Source organism: Netta rufina (assembly GCF_964035555.1).
Source record: "Netta rufina genome assembly, chromosome: 3".
NCBI classification, from domain to species: Eukaryota; Metazoa; Chordata; class Aves; order Anseriformes; family Anatidae; genus Netta; species Netta rufina.
In genome coordinates this window covers 14,537,408-14,552,376 of record NC_140125.1, presented here as the reverse complement: position 1 = coordinate 14,552,376, position 14,969 = coordinate 14,537,408, and the positions used below count along the sequence as shown (strand labels likewise).

Here is a 14,969-nt window from a genome sequence, read left to right as displayed (position 1 = left end):
GTTTCTGCTCCAGGAGGCCACGAGGGCTGGTGGCGAGCGCCTGTCCCCCCGGGGATGGGGGCTGCGGGGTGCTCGGGGGCAGGAACGGGGCTGGCGGTGGTGGGGATGGGGCGTGTGGAGGGAAGAGGGCTCCTCACAGCTGTGGCTCATCCTTCCTATGGGGGTTTTGCCTCCCGTGGAGGCCCTGCTTCCCTCCTGGGGGGGCCCTACAGCCCCGAGGCCGGCCCCATCCCTCTCCTTGAGCACCCACAGAGGCCGTCCTGCCTGGAGGCTGCTGGGCCTCTGCTCTGCCCTCATGGGGACACTGAGGTAGCGGTGGCCTCCTACCCCACATGGAGACCCACAGCAGGGGCACCGCGTGTCCTGCTCACGCGGCCTCCCTGAGCCTCCCCCGCTCCTCCTGGCCCCGAGTGGAGGCCGGGGGGCTGGCGAGGCTCACCCCCAGCCCCTACAGCGGGGGAGGGGAGGCTGGGGCAGAGGTGCCCGGCCTCTACTGCTGCTGGGGAGGCCGGGAGGGCGGGGAGGCTGTGCTCTGCTGGGGTGGAGGCTGGGGGGGAGGTTTGGGGGGTCTGGGGAGTGGTTTGGGGGGTTTAGGGGGTGCTTTGGGGGGTATGGGGGGAGGTTTGGGGGTGCTTTGGGGGGACTGGGGTGGGCGGCTTGATGGATAACGCCCGGATATGAGGGCGGACAGAGGCCTGCAAGCGTCCTGGGGAGGTTTTTGGGGGGTTCCTCGGGGGTCTTGTCCCCCCCCGCGGCCTCTCCTCCTCCCGTCCGTTCCGCCCCGTCCACGCCGCCCCGCGCCGCGCGGCCCCTTTAAGCCTCTCCCCCGCCCCGCCGCGCTGACGCCAGCGCGCGCGCGCGCTATGCAAATCACCCCTCTCCCCTCTCTCCCCTCTCCACCAATCGGCCGGCGGCTCCTCACCCCCCGCCGCCCAATGAGGCGGCGGCCGGCGGCGGGGCGCCCGCTCGCCCCATATAAGGAGCGGCGTGCCCATATAAGGCAAGACTTGCCGCGCTTTTCTATGGGGGCGGCGCGGCGGGGCGGGGGCGGCGGCGGCGGCGGCGGCAGCGGGCGAGCGGGCGGCGGCGGCGGCGGGGCCATGGCCATGGCGGGGCCGGCCTGAGCCCAGCCCAGCCCGGCCCGACCCGCGCTGGCCGCCGCCATGTTACCGAGCCAGGCCGCGGCCGGCAACGGGGCCGCTGCTGCCGCCGCTGCTGCTGCTGCCGCCTTGGCTCGGCGCTCGGCGGGGCCCCGCGGGGCCAACGGGGGTGGCGGAGGAGGTGGCGGAGGAGCGGCGGCGGTGGGGCCGGCGGGCGGGCGGCTGGAGCGGGAGGCGCTGTACAGCGGCAGCGAGGGCGACTCGGAGTCGGCGGAGGACGAGGAGCTGGGCGGCGGGGAGCGGAGAGGCATCAAGCGGGGCCTGGCGGAGGCTGCGGGAGGAGGAGGAGGAGGAGGAGGAGCGGGGCCGGTGCTGGGCCCCGGAGCGGCGGCGGCGGCGGTGGGAGCCGGGTACGGAGCTGGAGGAGGAGGAGGAGGAGGAGGAGCGGCTGCCGGAGGAGGAGGTGGAGGTGGAGGGGCCGTGAGCGGAGCCAAGCCCGGCAAGAAGACGCGGGGCCGGGTGAAGATCAAGATGGAGTTCATCGACAACAAGCTGCGGCGCTACACCACCTTCAGCAAGAGGAAGACCGGCATCATGAAGAAGGTGGAGAGGGCACCGGCAGGGAGGGAGGGAGGGAGGGAGGCCGGAAACAACGGGGGTGCTGCAGGCTCGGCCTCCCCCGCCCGCCCCCGGGGCCGGATGCGCACGGCCCGGGGGGAGAAAGTGGGAAACGGGGAGCCCCCGGCCCGGGATGGGCTGCCCCGGGTTAGAGCCGGGGGGGGGGAGGCTCTGCGGGGCCTCACCGGGCGTGGGGGGCTGTGGGGAAGGTGGTCAGAGGCCGGCCTCCACCCCCTGGGGGTCTTCTGTGAGGTCACCCAGCAGCTGGCCTCCACCCTCTGGGGGTCTTCTCTGGGGGCAGCTGGAGGCTGGCCTCCACCCTCTAAGGGTCTTCTGTGAGATCGGCTGGAGGCTGACCTCGGCCCCCTAAGGGTCTTCTATAAGATCGGCTAGAGGCTGACCTCGACCCCCTAAGGGTCTTTATGAGGCCGGCCAGAGGCTGCCCTCGACCCCCCAGGGGTCTCCTGCAAGCTTGGCCAGAGGCTGGCCTCTATCCTTTAGGGGTCTTCTATAAGACCAGCCAGAGGCTGGCCTCAACCCTCTGGGGGTCTTCTGTGGGACTGGCTAGAGGTTGGCCTCGACCCCCTAAGGGTCTTTATGAGGCTGGCCTCGACCCTCTGGGGGTCTTCAATGAAATGGGCTGGAGGCTGTCCTCAACCCCATAAGGGCCTGCTTTAAGACCAGCCAGAGGCTGGCCTCGACCCCCTAAAAGTCTCCTGCAAGCCCTACCAGAGGCTGCCCTCAACCCCATAAGGAGACCCCGAGCTGGCTGCAGCAGCCACAGTCCCTCCTGTGCTGTTTTCTTTTTGGGGTGGGGAGGCCGGCAGCGAGGTGGCCCTACACACGTGTGTGTGTGTGCCTGACCCCGTTGTCCCCCCCCTGCTGCAGGCCTACGAGCTGTCCACGCTGACGGGCACGCAGGTGCTGCTGCTGGTGGCCAGCGAGACGGGCCATGTGTACACCTTCGCCACGCGCAAGCTGCAGCCCATGATCACCAGCGAGACGGGCAAGGCGCTGATCCAGACCTGCCTCAACTCCCCCGACTCGCCCCCGCGCTCCGACCCCACCACCGACCAGCGCATGAGCGCCACGGGCTTCGAGGAGACCGACCTCACCTACCAGGTGTCCGAGTCGGACAGCAGCGGGGAGACCAAGGTAAAACGGGGACCTGGCCCCTCGGGGCTGCCTCCTCTTTGGGGTTTCCTCCTCCTCGGGGCCAGCAGGGTGGCGGCAGGGGTCCTGGCCCTTGTTTCAGGGCTCCCCACCAGCCCCGCTCGCCCCCCGGGGCGGCTCTCGGCGCTGTTATCTCTCCCCGGGCGTCTCCATGCGCTTGCACTCATTGATAAAAATTTGATTCTGCCTCCATGGCCTTATAAGGCCTGGTTTCCCTCGCCAGAGTCCCTGGCAGGGCCCCTCACATTCCTTATAAGCTGCAGCTGTCTCTTGCTTTGGTGCTGTTTTGGAAGGGGGCAGGGAGAGGACGTGGGGAATGGAAACATTTGGCCGGACCGACCGTTTCTGTGCCCTGCCCGGCGGCCCTGCAGGCGCCGGCCTCCGCGGGTGCTGCTGCTGGAAGGTGCCTGCCCCGGGGACAGGGAAAAGGTCCCCGGGATGGGGCAGCCCCCGCATCCCCAGCTCCTTGGGGTTAGGGTGTGAAAGCTGGCTCCGTGTCCGTGGTGCTTGGATGCGCGGAGGGATGGGGCACGGAGCTGGGGGCTTTGTGGGGTGTTATGGGGTGCTGTGAGCTCCTGCGGCTCTGCTGGTGGGATGGGTAGCGGGCTTGCTGTGCCAGCAGCCTCCTGGCTGTCTGGATGCCCCAAAACACGAAGCAGGCAGACCCCAGAGAGGGTGCTTGGGACCCCCGTGCTGTCGGAGAGCCCCCAGAAGCAGGGTGCCCTGCGTGCTGGTGGGTGCCGCCGCGTGCCCGCTTGCCGCACCAGGCAGAGGGGTGCAGGCAGAGGGGCCTCGCTGCTGAGCCCCATAAATACCAGGGAGTGGGATCGATACCTGTAAGCAGATGTGGAGACCCCGGTGCGGGTTGCCCCAGGTTGCTGAGCCTCCCCCGGGTGCCCTCAATGCCTCGCGTGAGCTCTGCCAGCGGGCGAGAGAGGCCAGCAGCGCTCCCTCCCTCGTGCAGCCTCTGTGGGGAAGCACTCGGGGCTTCTCCTGAAGGGAAAGGCAGAAAAAAAAAATAAAGTCCCGCAGGCAGGGACTCCAGCATCCATTGAGATTTCCGCTGGAAGCAGCGCCGGGTGGCCCCAGAGGAAGCGCGCGCTCGCCCTGTGGTTGCTCTTGCAGAGGTCTCCTGCCCGCTTTCTGGTGCAAGCCCCGCTCGGCGCCCTGCGAGCTCGGTCCCAGCGCTCGCAAGAGGTGGTGCTTCGTGTGGGCTGCCTCGTGGCCACCCGCAGCACTTGCTGTGGGGCCTGAAGGAGCCTTGTGCCTTTTGCTGGGTGTCCGGGGTGAGAGCTGCTGGCAGTGGGCTGCAGCAGCAGACCCGGGGTGTTCCTTCACCCTGTGGCCAGCAGCAGCTCTGCGAGGTCCCCCTGCTGTGCCAAGCCCAGCGGGGACGGGGGGATGCTCTCCTCTTGGGGCAGCAGCTGTGGCACCCTTTGGGGTAGGAGCAGCGGGGTGGCACTGATGGGGCGATCTGTTTCGGAGCAGGGGGGAAAAGCTGGAGCGTGGAGCAGGTGCTGGTGACCAGCACGGCATCTCCCACGTGCCACCAAAGCCAGCTGGCCTTTGGTGTCCCCGTAACGATGCTGGCTGGTGGGGCTGGGCCATGCTGGGCCATGCAGGCATCGCTCTGCAACGTGGAGCTCGTGGTAGGAAGGGACATGAAGGTGGGGACCTGCAGGGCTGTCCCTGGGCTCGTCCAGAGTCCTTCAGTCCCTTGGGTGACACGTGCTGAGGGTGGCCCGGGGCTTGGCTGCTGCTGAACGCTGTCCCCATGCACGCAGGCTGGGCTTTGCAGGGTGCTGGGGTGAGCCGAGGTGCCCAGGGGCTTGTGAGCATCCTAGAGGGGCAGGGAGAAGGCAGCGGGTGTCCCAGTCCCAAATTCTGTCCCAGCTCCCTCTCTGCTGGGAGCTATTCCTGCAGCCCGGGAGTGATGCAGCGGAGATCAGAGCGACCTGCAGCAGGGCAGAGATGGGGTGTGCGTGGTCAGAGCGTGCCTGCCTGGCTCCTTTGCTCCTCATCATCCCAAAATTTGCCCTTGTGCTTTTAAAGCCATCCCAGTGACCCCGCTGTGCATCTCTTGGGATGCCTCTCCCAGTCCCTAGCAGGATGCTAAGGGCTGGGCTGCACCCTGGGTCCGTGCACCCTCGGGGCTGCGCGTGGGGACGACGAGGGGACCCCAGCTGGGAATGGGCCATGCGTGGCCCCCTCGGCCACGTGGGGAGGGTGCCCGTGGCTGCCGCGTCCCGTGCGGCACGGCAGGAGTTTGTGGTTGAGCTCATGGAAAGTGGCAGCGCCGTTATCACGTGCCCCTGCTAATTTGGAGCACGGTGCCAAGGCGGAGGGGGCTTTGCTCTCCTCCCTCCCCGGGCCCTGGGGCAGGGCTGAGTGCCCGGGATTGGCTCCCCCCTTGTCTAAAATGGGCTGCCTTCCCTTTTTTAGCTGTTCGCCGAGCTGTGAATTCCTGGCTGCTGGCAGCCTGACAAGCTTGGGGAACAAGGCGCAGCACGTGGGAGAGCTGGGCCCACCGTGCCGTGCCGCGCTGCGCCGTGCCGTGCCGCGGGAGGGCTGGGAGCGTGCCTGCCTTAACCCTTCCCAGCCGTGCCCCCGGCTGTCCCCACGGGGGGTCTGCATGCAGGGGGCACGCCGGGCGAGGTGTGACCACCCTGGGGAGGTGACCGGGACACCCAGGATCCTGCGTTGTGGCTGCGGAGACCGCGGCGCTGACCCATCCCTGTCTCTCCGTCCACAGGACGCGCTGAAGCCGGCTTTCACTGTCACCAACCTGCCGGGGACGACGTCCACCATCCAGACGGCCCCCACCACCTCCACCTCCATGCAGGCCAGCAGCGGCCCCTCCTTCCCCATCACGAATTACCTGGCGCCCGTGTCGGCCAGCATCAGCCCCAGCGCCGTCACCAGCGCCAACGGGACCGTGCTGAAGACGACTGGAGCCAGCGCCGTGACGTCGGGGGGCCTCATGCAGATACCCACCGGCTTCACCCTCATGTCAGGTCAGTGGCGTTCGGGGGCTGAGCACCCTGTCTGTCTGTCCTTCTGTCCGTCTGTCTCCGTGCTCGGAGCGTCTTGCTGCCCTCGTAGGAGACCTAGAGGCAGGTGGAGGCGGCGGTTGCTGCTGCTGTAGGGTGACCCCGATCGGGGTGCTTTGCTCGAGATGTAGGGTGCTGCCAGCTGGCCCTGCTGCTGGGAAGGGTGGCAGGGAGCCGAGCGGGGGCCCCCGGGGCAGCACCAAGGAGCCCGGAGGGAGCGAAAAGAGCTGGTGGTGACGGAAGCTTTTCTTTCTCCCTCCTTTTGGCAGGTGCTTCCCTTTCTCCGGGGACCCCTACCATTCCTCTCACTCAGTTACAGCCGCACTCCCTGGCTCTCCCCAGCCAGCAGGGCCCGGGTACGGCTGGACAGCTGCAGCAGGCACAGCAGACAGTCTTCCGCTTCCCTGCCAGAGCTGGAGGGCAGATCGTGTCGCTGACAGGTCAGCACTCGCTTCTCCTCCGCTTGCTTCAGGTTGGGGGGGATGCAGGCTCCTGCGGGGGTCCCGGTGCTGACCCCTGAGGTGCAGGGCGATCCCGGCTGTGGCTCCAGGGACAGAGTTTTTTTTCCAAAACTCAGGTTCTGAGTGCTGGTGTCTGTCTCTGAGCAGCTGCCCGTGCTTTTGTGCCTGGGTTTGCAGTTGGTGACTGAAGCTTAGCGCAGAGGTGGTGAAGGAGGCAGTGTGGAGGAGGTGGAGGTGTTGCGGTGCTGTCTGGTAGGCAGCGTCCTCGGCAGGAATCCCTGGGTGCTGCGCTAGGGCTGGGCATGCCCCGGGCAGGGGGTTCAGAGCAGCACGTGAGAGAGTATTGCTTGTGTCCTGCCTGCTTGTGTCCAAATCACTAAGTCTGGTGGTCTGTGTGCTCTCCTGGACTTGTTGTGGCTCCTGTGTGAGGAGCCTGGATTTGCCTCGTGGTGTGGAGGAGCCGGGAGGACGACGGGGCTGTGTCTGGTGTGGTGTGTGGGGAGATGCCCCACTGGCCTGGCTGTGGTTCCTGCTCTGGCATCCCTTGCTCTTACCTCTGGAGATCGGAGCTGAGCCTGAGGGGAGCTTTCTGTGTTGGTGGAGCCGTGCAGCGAGTGCGCTGAGCCCCTGAGGCTTTGGGACGTGCTGCTTGTGGTCCTGGTGGCTGTGGCTGTCCTCGTGTAGGGCACCGTGGTGTCCGCGGAGCTGGGTGAGGTGGCTGTGCCCTGAGTGCTCCAGAAGGTGAAAGCCTGAGCGTTTTGGGCTCTCCGTGCTCTGCTCGGTGCTGCGAGCCCATCCTCGCAGGGCTGGTTGTGTGTGGGCAGTGCTGGGGCCCTCTCCTCCCAGCATCTTCTGCGCTGGGTCCTGGTGGAGCCAGGAATGGAAACGAGGGCCTCAGGCATCCCTGAACTGGGCCTGGATGCTGGACAGAAGCTGCTCTGGCATTTCCTTTTCTCTCCAGAGCCCTGCAGGCCAGCTAGTGCCTCCTTGGCCCCTGTGTGCCAGGGAAGAGCCTTCCCCAGGGCGGTGCTGAGCCACGCTGAGGAGCTCCGTGCGGCCAGAGGGGGATAAATGCTCGGGCTGAAGGGCTCCCTTCTCTCCCCAGGTGGTACCATGGCTCAGCAGGTCCCTGTCCAAGCAATCCAGGTGCACCAGGCACCGCAGCAAACGTCTCCCTCCAGTGACAGCAGCACTGACCTTACCCAGACCTCTTCCAGCGGAACAGGTAATGGGGACCTTAGGCTAACCACGCGCTCCTTAACCACCGCTGGTACCAGCCCACACCAACACAGCTGCAGGAAGCCTGGCATCACTCAGTCCAACTCGGCCCCACCCTTTCTGACAGTTTTGCAGGTGGATTTTCCCCCTGTGACCAGCCCCAGTGCCGTGCTACCTCTGGCAGGTGCACAGAGCACGTCAAGGGGGATTTCAGAGCTGCTCCACATACGTTACCTGCTCTTTCCTGCAGCACGGAGCTGGGAACAAGTTCCCAGCCTCTTCCCAGTTCTCAGGGGATTTCTTGCTGAGCCCCTTGCACAGGGCACTGGCTTGTTTGTAGTTGTTACTACTTTATGTGCAGAGGACACCTCCGTTGTCCAAAAATAAACTGATTTTGGGTGCCTGGATGCAGGATGAACCCAGTTCAACAGCTTGCTCAGCTTCCCCACAACACCCATAGCCCAGGTCGGACTCAGTCCTGGGATATTTGGCCACCAGGCTTCCACCCTTTCACCCTCCCAGTGAGCTCCCCAGTTCCCTGGGGTTCCTCCTGCAGAACTTGGGGGGGAACGGGACGGGGATTTCCACGAGCCTGGGCGTGGGAGGGACGCTGAGCAGGGCCTCACGTTCCCCTCTATCTCCTCCCGGGGCCAGTGACCCTCCCGGCGACCATCATGACATCGTCCGTGCCAACCACGGTGGGCGGCCACATGATGTACCCCAGCCCGCACGCCGTGATGTACGCCCCCACCTCCGGCCTGGCGGACGGCGGCCTCGCGGTCCTCAACGCCTTCTCGCAGGCGCCCTCGGCCATGCAGGTGTCCCACAGCCAGGTCCAGGATCAGGGTAAGGCAGCTCCCCGCGTCCGTGCTACCTTCTCTTGCTGTGTGTTTTTGCTGTTTGTTCCCGAGGGCTCTTTTCTGAGCAGTCGTGGTGCCTGTAGGAAGCCCTGCTGGCAAGGATGCTGCTCGGTGTATTCTTTTTTTGATCCATATCTGTTCTATGCATGGGATTCCTTAAACTCCTAGGGGAAAGGGTTGCTGGTGTGGGGAGGGTGGGAATGTTTTCCAACCTTAATGATTTTATAGGCGACAGGGGGAGCTAGGAGACTGGAGAGGACCCCCAGGTGCACGGGGAGGGGACAAAGCAGTGCGAAGCCATGCGTGCAGGCTTGGGCTGGGGGTTTGTGCTGAACGCCCAGCTTTTGGAAAATGATGTAATTTGTGTCCTTCCCTCTCTCTGTGGCAGGTGGTGTCCCCCAGGTGTTCCTGACAGCCCCTTCAGGCACTGTTCAGATCCCGGTCTCGGCCGTCCAGCTTCACCAGGTAGGTGCAGAGTGGTGCTTGGGGTTGCGGCTGGGGGTGATGTCCTCAATTCCCCCGTGGGGCAGTGCTGCCCCCGATACTGGTCCTTTGGGGACCTGGGTGCTCGGGTAGGGCAGGTCCTTGGGTCTCGGAGAGCTGGGCAAGCTGTCGGTGCCCCCTACTCATGGGTACAGGAGGTCTTTGCTCTCCTTGGGCAGGCGCCTAGAAGGGACACTGCCACCCTGGCTGCTGGCACGCCTGGTCTGAGGGCATGCTGTCCCCCAGTGCTTGCTCCTCCCTTTTCTCTCTAGATGGCTGTCATCGGGCAGCAGAGCAGCAGCGGCAGCAGCCTGACGGAGCTGCAGGTGGTCAACTTGGACACCTCGCACAGCGCCAAGAGTGACTGAGAGGCCCCTGCTGCTGGCCTTGCGCCGTCCCTGGCTTGTCGTGCCGCTGCTGGGGGCTGGCAGCCATTCGTTCTCGTACAGACTGCACCAGTTATTTATTGTTGCCTTTTTCTCACGTTTCCTTCATCCACACATGCACACACACACGCACCCACCCACCCACACCCACCCACACACACACACAGGCATGCGCCTGGGGCTGCAGGACCCACCTGGGGAAGGAGCTGTGCCGGGGGCCACGCAGGGCTTGGGGGGGCGTCGGGATGCTGCGATAGCTGTGCTTGTCTCTCGCCAGCCAAAGAAACTTTGTCTCTCTCGAGGGGAGGCTGCGCTCCGTGCTGTAAATAAATACTGGGGGCCGTGCCCAGCCGGAGGCCCTGGATCCTTCTGGGCGCTCCGGGGTTGCCTTGGCTGGGGAGGGTATTTTTTTTTTTTTTTTTTTTTTGCTCTGCATGGGGCCCGGAGCTGTCCCCCGGGAGCCGGAGCGGAGCCGCGCTGGCCTCAGCAATGTGCCTTTGTGGGGGGGACGGGTCCTGGCCGCGGCAGCTCCGCAGGGGAGCGAGTGGCCAGCTTGGACGTGCATCTCTGGTTGGGCCGGGCACGTGGCCCCATCCTCCTCGTATGCACTACAGCAAAGCCCTCTGCCCTCAGTGCCTCCTCGTCGGGCTGCCCGGCGGCTCTGCAGCCTGCCCCCGGCAGCCAAAATGCTCGGCGGGTGCCCGGGAGCTCGACGCTGCTCCGCGGCCAGCCCGGCCCCGCGCTCCCATCTCAGCCCTTGCACTGCTTGCGGACTCCGTACGCCCGAGAGGGGGACGTGGCTGGATCATTCCCGCGTCCCTCTGCAGCTCCAGCCGCTGCTTTCTAAATTTCTGTGTCTGATGCGAGGCGGAGAAGCAACTCGAGGGGCAAAGGGAAGAGCCCGCGGGGCACCGAGCTGCTGGGCAGGTGGCAGGCTCTTCCCGGAGCACCAGGGTGCCCTGCGGGCTGTCCTGGGCTGTGGAGGAGCCTCAGCAGGGCCAGGGGGAAAAAATTAAAAAAAAATAAAAAAAAAAAAGGGCTGGAGCATGCTTGGTCCTGCATGGGAGTTGCTGTGAATGGCTCTGCTACCTAGCCCTGTCCCTGGAGGGAGAGCGAGCAAGTAAGAAGCTGCTGCTGAACCCTTAGGGGAAGGAGCAGCTACTGTAATTTTTTTTTTAAGTTAAAGACGAAGCCTTGGGGAAAAAAAAAGAAAAAAGAAAAAAAAAAAGAAAAAAAAAAAAAAGAAAATGACTTTATTTTTCTAAGTGTTAAACTCAGTATTTATGTAATTCTTTAAGGAATAAAAGTTTGGCTCCTGTACAGTTTTCATGGGGTTTGTACCAGGGGGATGGGAGAGGGGTGGGTGGGCACGGAGGCAGGAAGGGGGCCTTGCTTTTTGAGTTTGTATTGTAACCTTGGACATGTTCCCTCAGCATTAGCGTTTAAGCTGCGCTCTCTGCCCGCCAGCACGTGCCAGGGACTGAGCTGACCCGAGCCAGACGGTTGTTTCCTACTTCCCTGCACTGAGGACTCCGTACCCATAACTTCGGGTTTAAGGGGCAGGAGGAGGCAAGTGAAGCAGCGGCTGGCCTCTAGGAGGGGGCGCAGGGGCTTGCGGTGTGCCTGGGGGCCAGAGGTGGGCTGGGTTTTTCTGGTGGCCACTTCCACCTCTGGTCCTGGGCCGCTGGCTGTTCCGTCACCGCTGTCGGTGCGGAGCAGCAAAGGGACATCCCCAGTGCTCTCCAGGGGGCGAGTGACCAGCAGTGGATGCTCTCCCTGCTTGTGGCACCTCTTGAACTCCTAGCTGATGCCCTGGGCTCTACTTTCCCTCTCCACAGCCTTATCTTGTGCTGCTCCTCAGTGCACAGGTGTGGACGGGTTCCTTCCATGTCCCCCTGTGCTGAGAGCTCCCAGAGCGGCCAGGAGTGCCGCACCAGAAGCTGTACGAAAGCTGCTCGGTGCTGCCTCCAAAAAAAGAAGGCTGGGTAGCTAGGAGTTCACCCAGGGAGAGAAAGGTGGGCTTGGGGCTCGCGTTACCCTTGTCCCAAGCACATCACCGGGGCCGTGCTTTGCTCCGCTTTGCTTGGTGCTGGCACTGTGGAGCAGGGCTGCGGGGCCGGGGTGGCAGGAGTGCCGTTGCGGGGCGTCTTGCTGCATCCCCTCCCTCGTTCCCCAAAGGCAACTGCTGGTTAAACGCTAATGGTGTATTTTAATTTAAGTGCAGACTTGTAAGAACACTTGTGTATCAGGGACGAAATGGCATTTATTGTGTGGTGACATTTTTAGTTCATTTTACTGGTTTGAGGGTTGTGTGTGTGTGTGCGCGTGTGTGTGTGTGTGCATGTGTGCGCGCGTGTGTGTGCATAAGTGTGTGTGGGATTATTTTTTTTTTCCCCTCCAGTTTCCAGGGTTGTGTTTCTGGAAGGATGTGGAAGTAATCACAGTACTATGTACAGAGCTTTCTTTTGTATTAAAAAAAAAAAAAAAAAAAGAAATTACTCTTTCAATAAATGTTATCATTTTGTGCACAGATCTGGGGTCTTGGCCATGCTTTGCAGGAGGGGGCGGGCATCTTAGGGGAAACCCAGTGTCAATGAGTGGGGACCAGAGGCAGCTTCCTGCACCAATATGTGTACCCTGGGTGGTGGGGGATGTCTGGGTGTGATGTGGCAGAGAGAGGAATCCTCCTAATGTCTCTTTCTTTCATCTCTTGTGAGGTGAGACCTGCCCAGCTTCCACCCTAGGGGTCCCAGAGCCGGTGGGGGGGGCTTTGGGGGACAGCACACCTGATACGGGATGCCACAGATGCGTGGTGCTGGCTGAGGCCTTGTTGCTGGTCTCGCAGTCCTGGAGCACCCAGATGTGGTGGTTGGGGTGTGCAGGTCCATCCCCAGGCCTTGGGGCTAGAAGAAAGAAGAAACGGTGCTTCTAAATGCAGTAGTTGAGAGGCTGCAAGCAGAACAACGTCTCCTGACAGTGGCAGGTTTCTGGTCCAGTTCTCGACCAAAAATGAGGTGGTTTCCCTGCCCCTCTTCCAGATCCATGACTTCTGGACACATGACGGCTTTAGGGATGGAGCTTAACTCTTCTCACTACAAGGCCCAGCACCAAGACTGTTAAATTCCGTGCTGCAAACATCTGTGAGGAGATACAGCGATACCCAAAGCCCAAACTGGCCCAGACAGGTGCCAGTAGGCCTCTAGGAGATAGCTCAGGGTGCATGAGGGATCATTAAGTGGATAAAGGTGGGACAGAAAGCAAAGAGAGGAGGGCTTGTTGCAATCATCAGTGCTGTTGGGTCAACAGCATCCCAGCTGATAATACAACTGCCAGCCCCTATATAGCAGGTATAATCTTTTAGAATAATATAAGGAAAGTTTAGCACTGTGGTGGAGGGACTGCCCTGTGACCGTACTACTGCTCACGGTGTGATTTGGAGAGTAAACAGATCCCTGCAGAGCAGGACAGAAGATAGTACACGAGGTGGTTAGGAGCAAAACACACCTGAAATGGCTCTTTTGCTATCGAGGGGAGAGGTACAGGTCACACCACAGCCAGCCCCCTGGTGAGCACTCCTACACAGGCATGCCGCATGGCTTGGCACCACAAAACCCACGTCAGCACAAGCAACCCCGGCTGCTTGGCCACGGGGCTGCGCACGGTGTGTAAAGTTCCTAAGGTGAAGCGAGATAGCACAGACATAACCTCCATTTGAAGGATGAAAGCCTAAGCGTGGTATCAAGGCCGCCAGAGCAAAGACGTGAACAGTGCATAGAAAGGTGTTGGCCTCACAAACCAGATGCCTGCGCCCTGTCTGGCCACGGCCGCTTATCGCCGGTGACGGGTTTGGCCATGGGACGTCGCCAGCTGGGTGCCAGGCTGTGTTTCCCACAGCAGAGCCTTAGCAGCACCTCACGCTTGTGCCATTAAACACGGCCCTGCTGCAGGTGCCGTACACGCATGAAACGACGGCTGCCGAGACTGGAGGCAAATACCGACAGTCATGTCCCTGCTATCAGCTTTCCTGTCGTTTCGTGGTGGTTAGGGACTCTGTTTCCCCTTCATTAGGGCCAATATTCCGTGTTTCTACAGGAGATGAAGGGACTTGTAAAGGTACAGCACGATCTAACTAAACACCAGTTTGATCCCCTGAATTTTAGCAATGCCTTGGGAGTTAATGGGGAATACAGAAAGATTTCGGGAACACCCGCATGCTTCTGGAAAGAGAGGCTCAACAGAGGTTACACATAATAAAGGAGAAGCCAAGAGGCAGGCAGGGAAAGGCAAATATTTGCAGTTCTCCATTGGTGCCACAGCTTCAGGGGCTGGTCCACGTGGGCTGGTGCAGCACTGTGCTGAGTTATCCAGCCCACTGCATGGCTGGCATTAATTGCTGGTGGTTGTGGTAAAACATGGAAATTGCCTCATCAGTTTCATTAGTACTAAGGGTAGAAGTGGTTGGCCAGATATATGTAGTTGCTCCAGTGTTACAAATGAGGTCTCAACTCAATCTGAATTTTGTAATATTTATAAAACAAATATTTCTAAAAGGTATAAAAGGCAAGTAAACAGCGCTGGGTGTGCGGGGAGTCTACGCTCCACCAACACGCACACACGAACATCAAACTTCTAAATATACAGAACATTGCTTTACATACTAAACCCGAGTATGCCTATACATACGTACCATCAGGAAAGGTAACAAACAATCCTTTAAGTTCCATGACTTAACAGTCTCCATTTTCCATTCCTTTTGAACAACATGTCTTGCTTTAAGTTGTCAAGCAACTCGGTCTTCAGGCCTTATGTATCCTGTTCTTCCTGGATCGAAGAAAAGCATATCCATCTCCTTTTCAAGGCCAATAGGCCTGGGTCAAAAGGCACGTCCAGGTCACCAGGGGGCAGAACAGCAAAAGCCTTCGATGGCTGTAGCAGCAGAGGGGTCCATGGTGTAGCAGTCGGATCAGTAAAGGAGCCCGCAGCTCCTTCACTGTCTGGCAAGCCACACGTTTCTGACTGTGGCCCCACAGGGCTCTTTAAGGCCTCAGAGACTGCTCACCAGGTGCTGAGCAATCCCACTGCAACCTTGTCGTTTTTAGTTGCAGAGTCCCACACCTTGACCTCAGTTTGGTCCCATATTTCAGGCTCATAAACTGTCCGATTGTTAATAAGGAGAATGAGCTGTAAGGCTACCAGGACAGCCTTTGTTCCTAAGGACGTATGATTCCCCATAATGAGCAACTGCTGACCAGCCAGGGGCAGTTGTGTGCGCGGCTCCGCTTCTCTCAGCTCGAGCTTCTCTCCAGCTCCAGTGCACCATTTCCAGAGACTTTCTGTACGAGCTTCTCTGAGCAGTTTGCTGAGTTTGGCCGAACCTATCTTCATGAGGCAATCAATATGCCTGTTCCCGACCTGGTCTCCATTCTGCTTGCTTGCTCCTCCTCATTCCTTCTTTCTGCCTCCCCATTGACGACATAACTTCATCACATCGTGTTGCCTTTTTTTTTTTATCTTGAGGGCAGGCTCCCCTCTTATACCTTTCTTTCTACAGCAGTTCTTTTCAAAACAACTTTTCATTGGTCAAACAACTTTGCATATAACAACAGCAAACACCCAGAAA

At 61.2% G+C, this 14,969-nt stretch overlaps 1 protein-coding gene across 2 annotated transcripts; it reads left to right on the top strand.

The window, feature by feature from the left end:
* Positions 1-1,163: 1,163 nt before the first annotated feature.
* SRF (serum response factor) lies at positions 1,164-11,881 on the top strand (the record flags this gene model as incomplete). Of its 2 annotated transcripts, XM_084284316.1 has the most annotated exons (8): positions 1,164-1,703; positions 2,607-2,873; positions 5,644-5,905; positions 6,211-6,381; positions 7,508-7,627; positions 8,275-8,466; positions 8,869-8,945; positions 9,236-11,881. In XM_084284316.1, 8 exons carry the CDS (start codon positions 1,164-1,166, stop codon positions 9,329-9,331), a joined length of 1,725 nt encoding a protein of 574 aa, XP_084140442.1. In that variant the 3' UTR covers positions 9,332-11,881. The 2 variants fall into 2 exon arrangements, with proteins under 2 accessions (XP_084140442.1, XP_084140443.1); XM_084284317.1 differs by lacking the exon at positions 6,211-6,381.
* Positions 11,882-14,969: the final 3,088 nt, after the last annotated feature.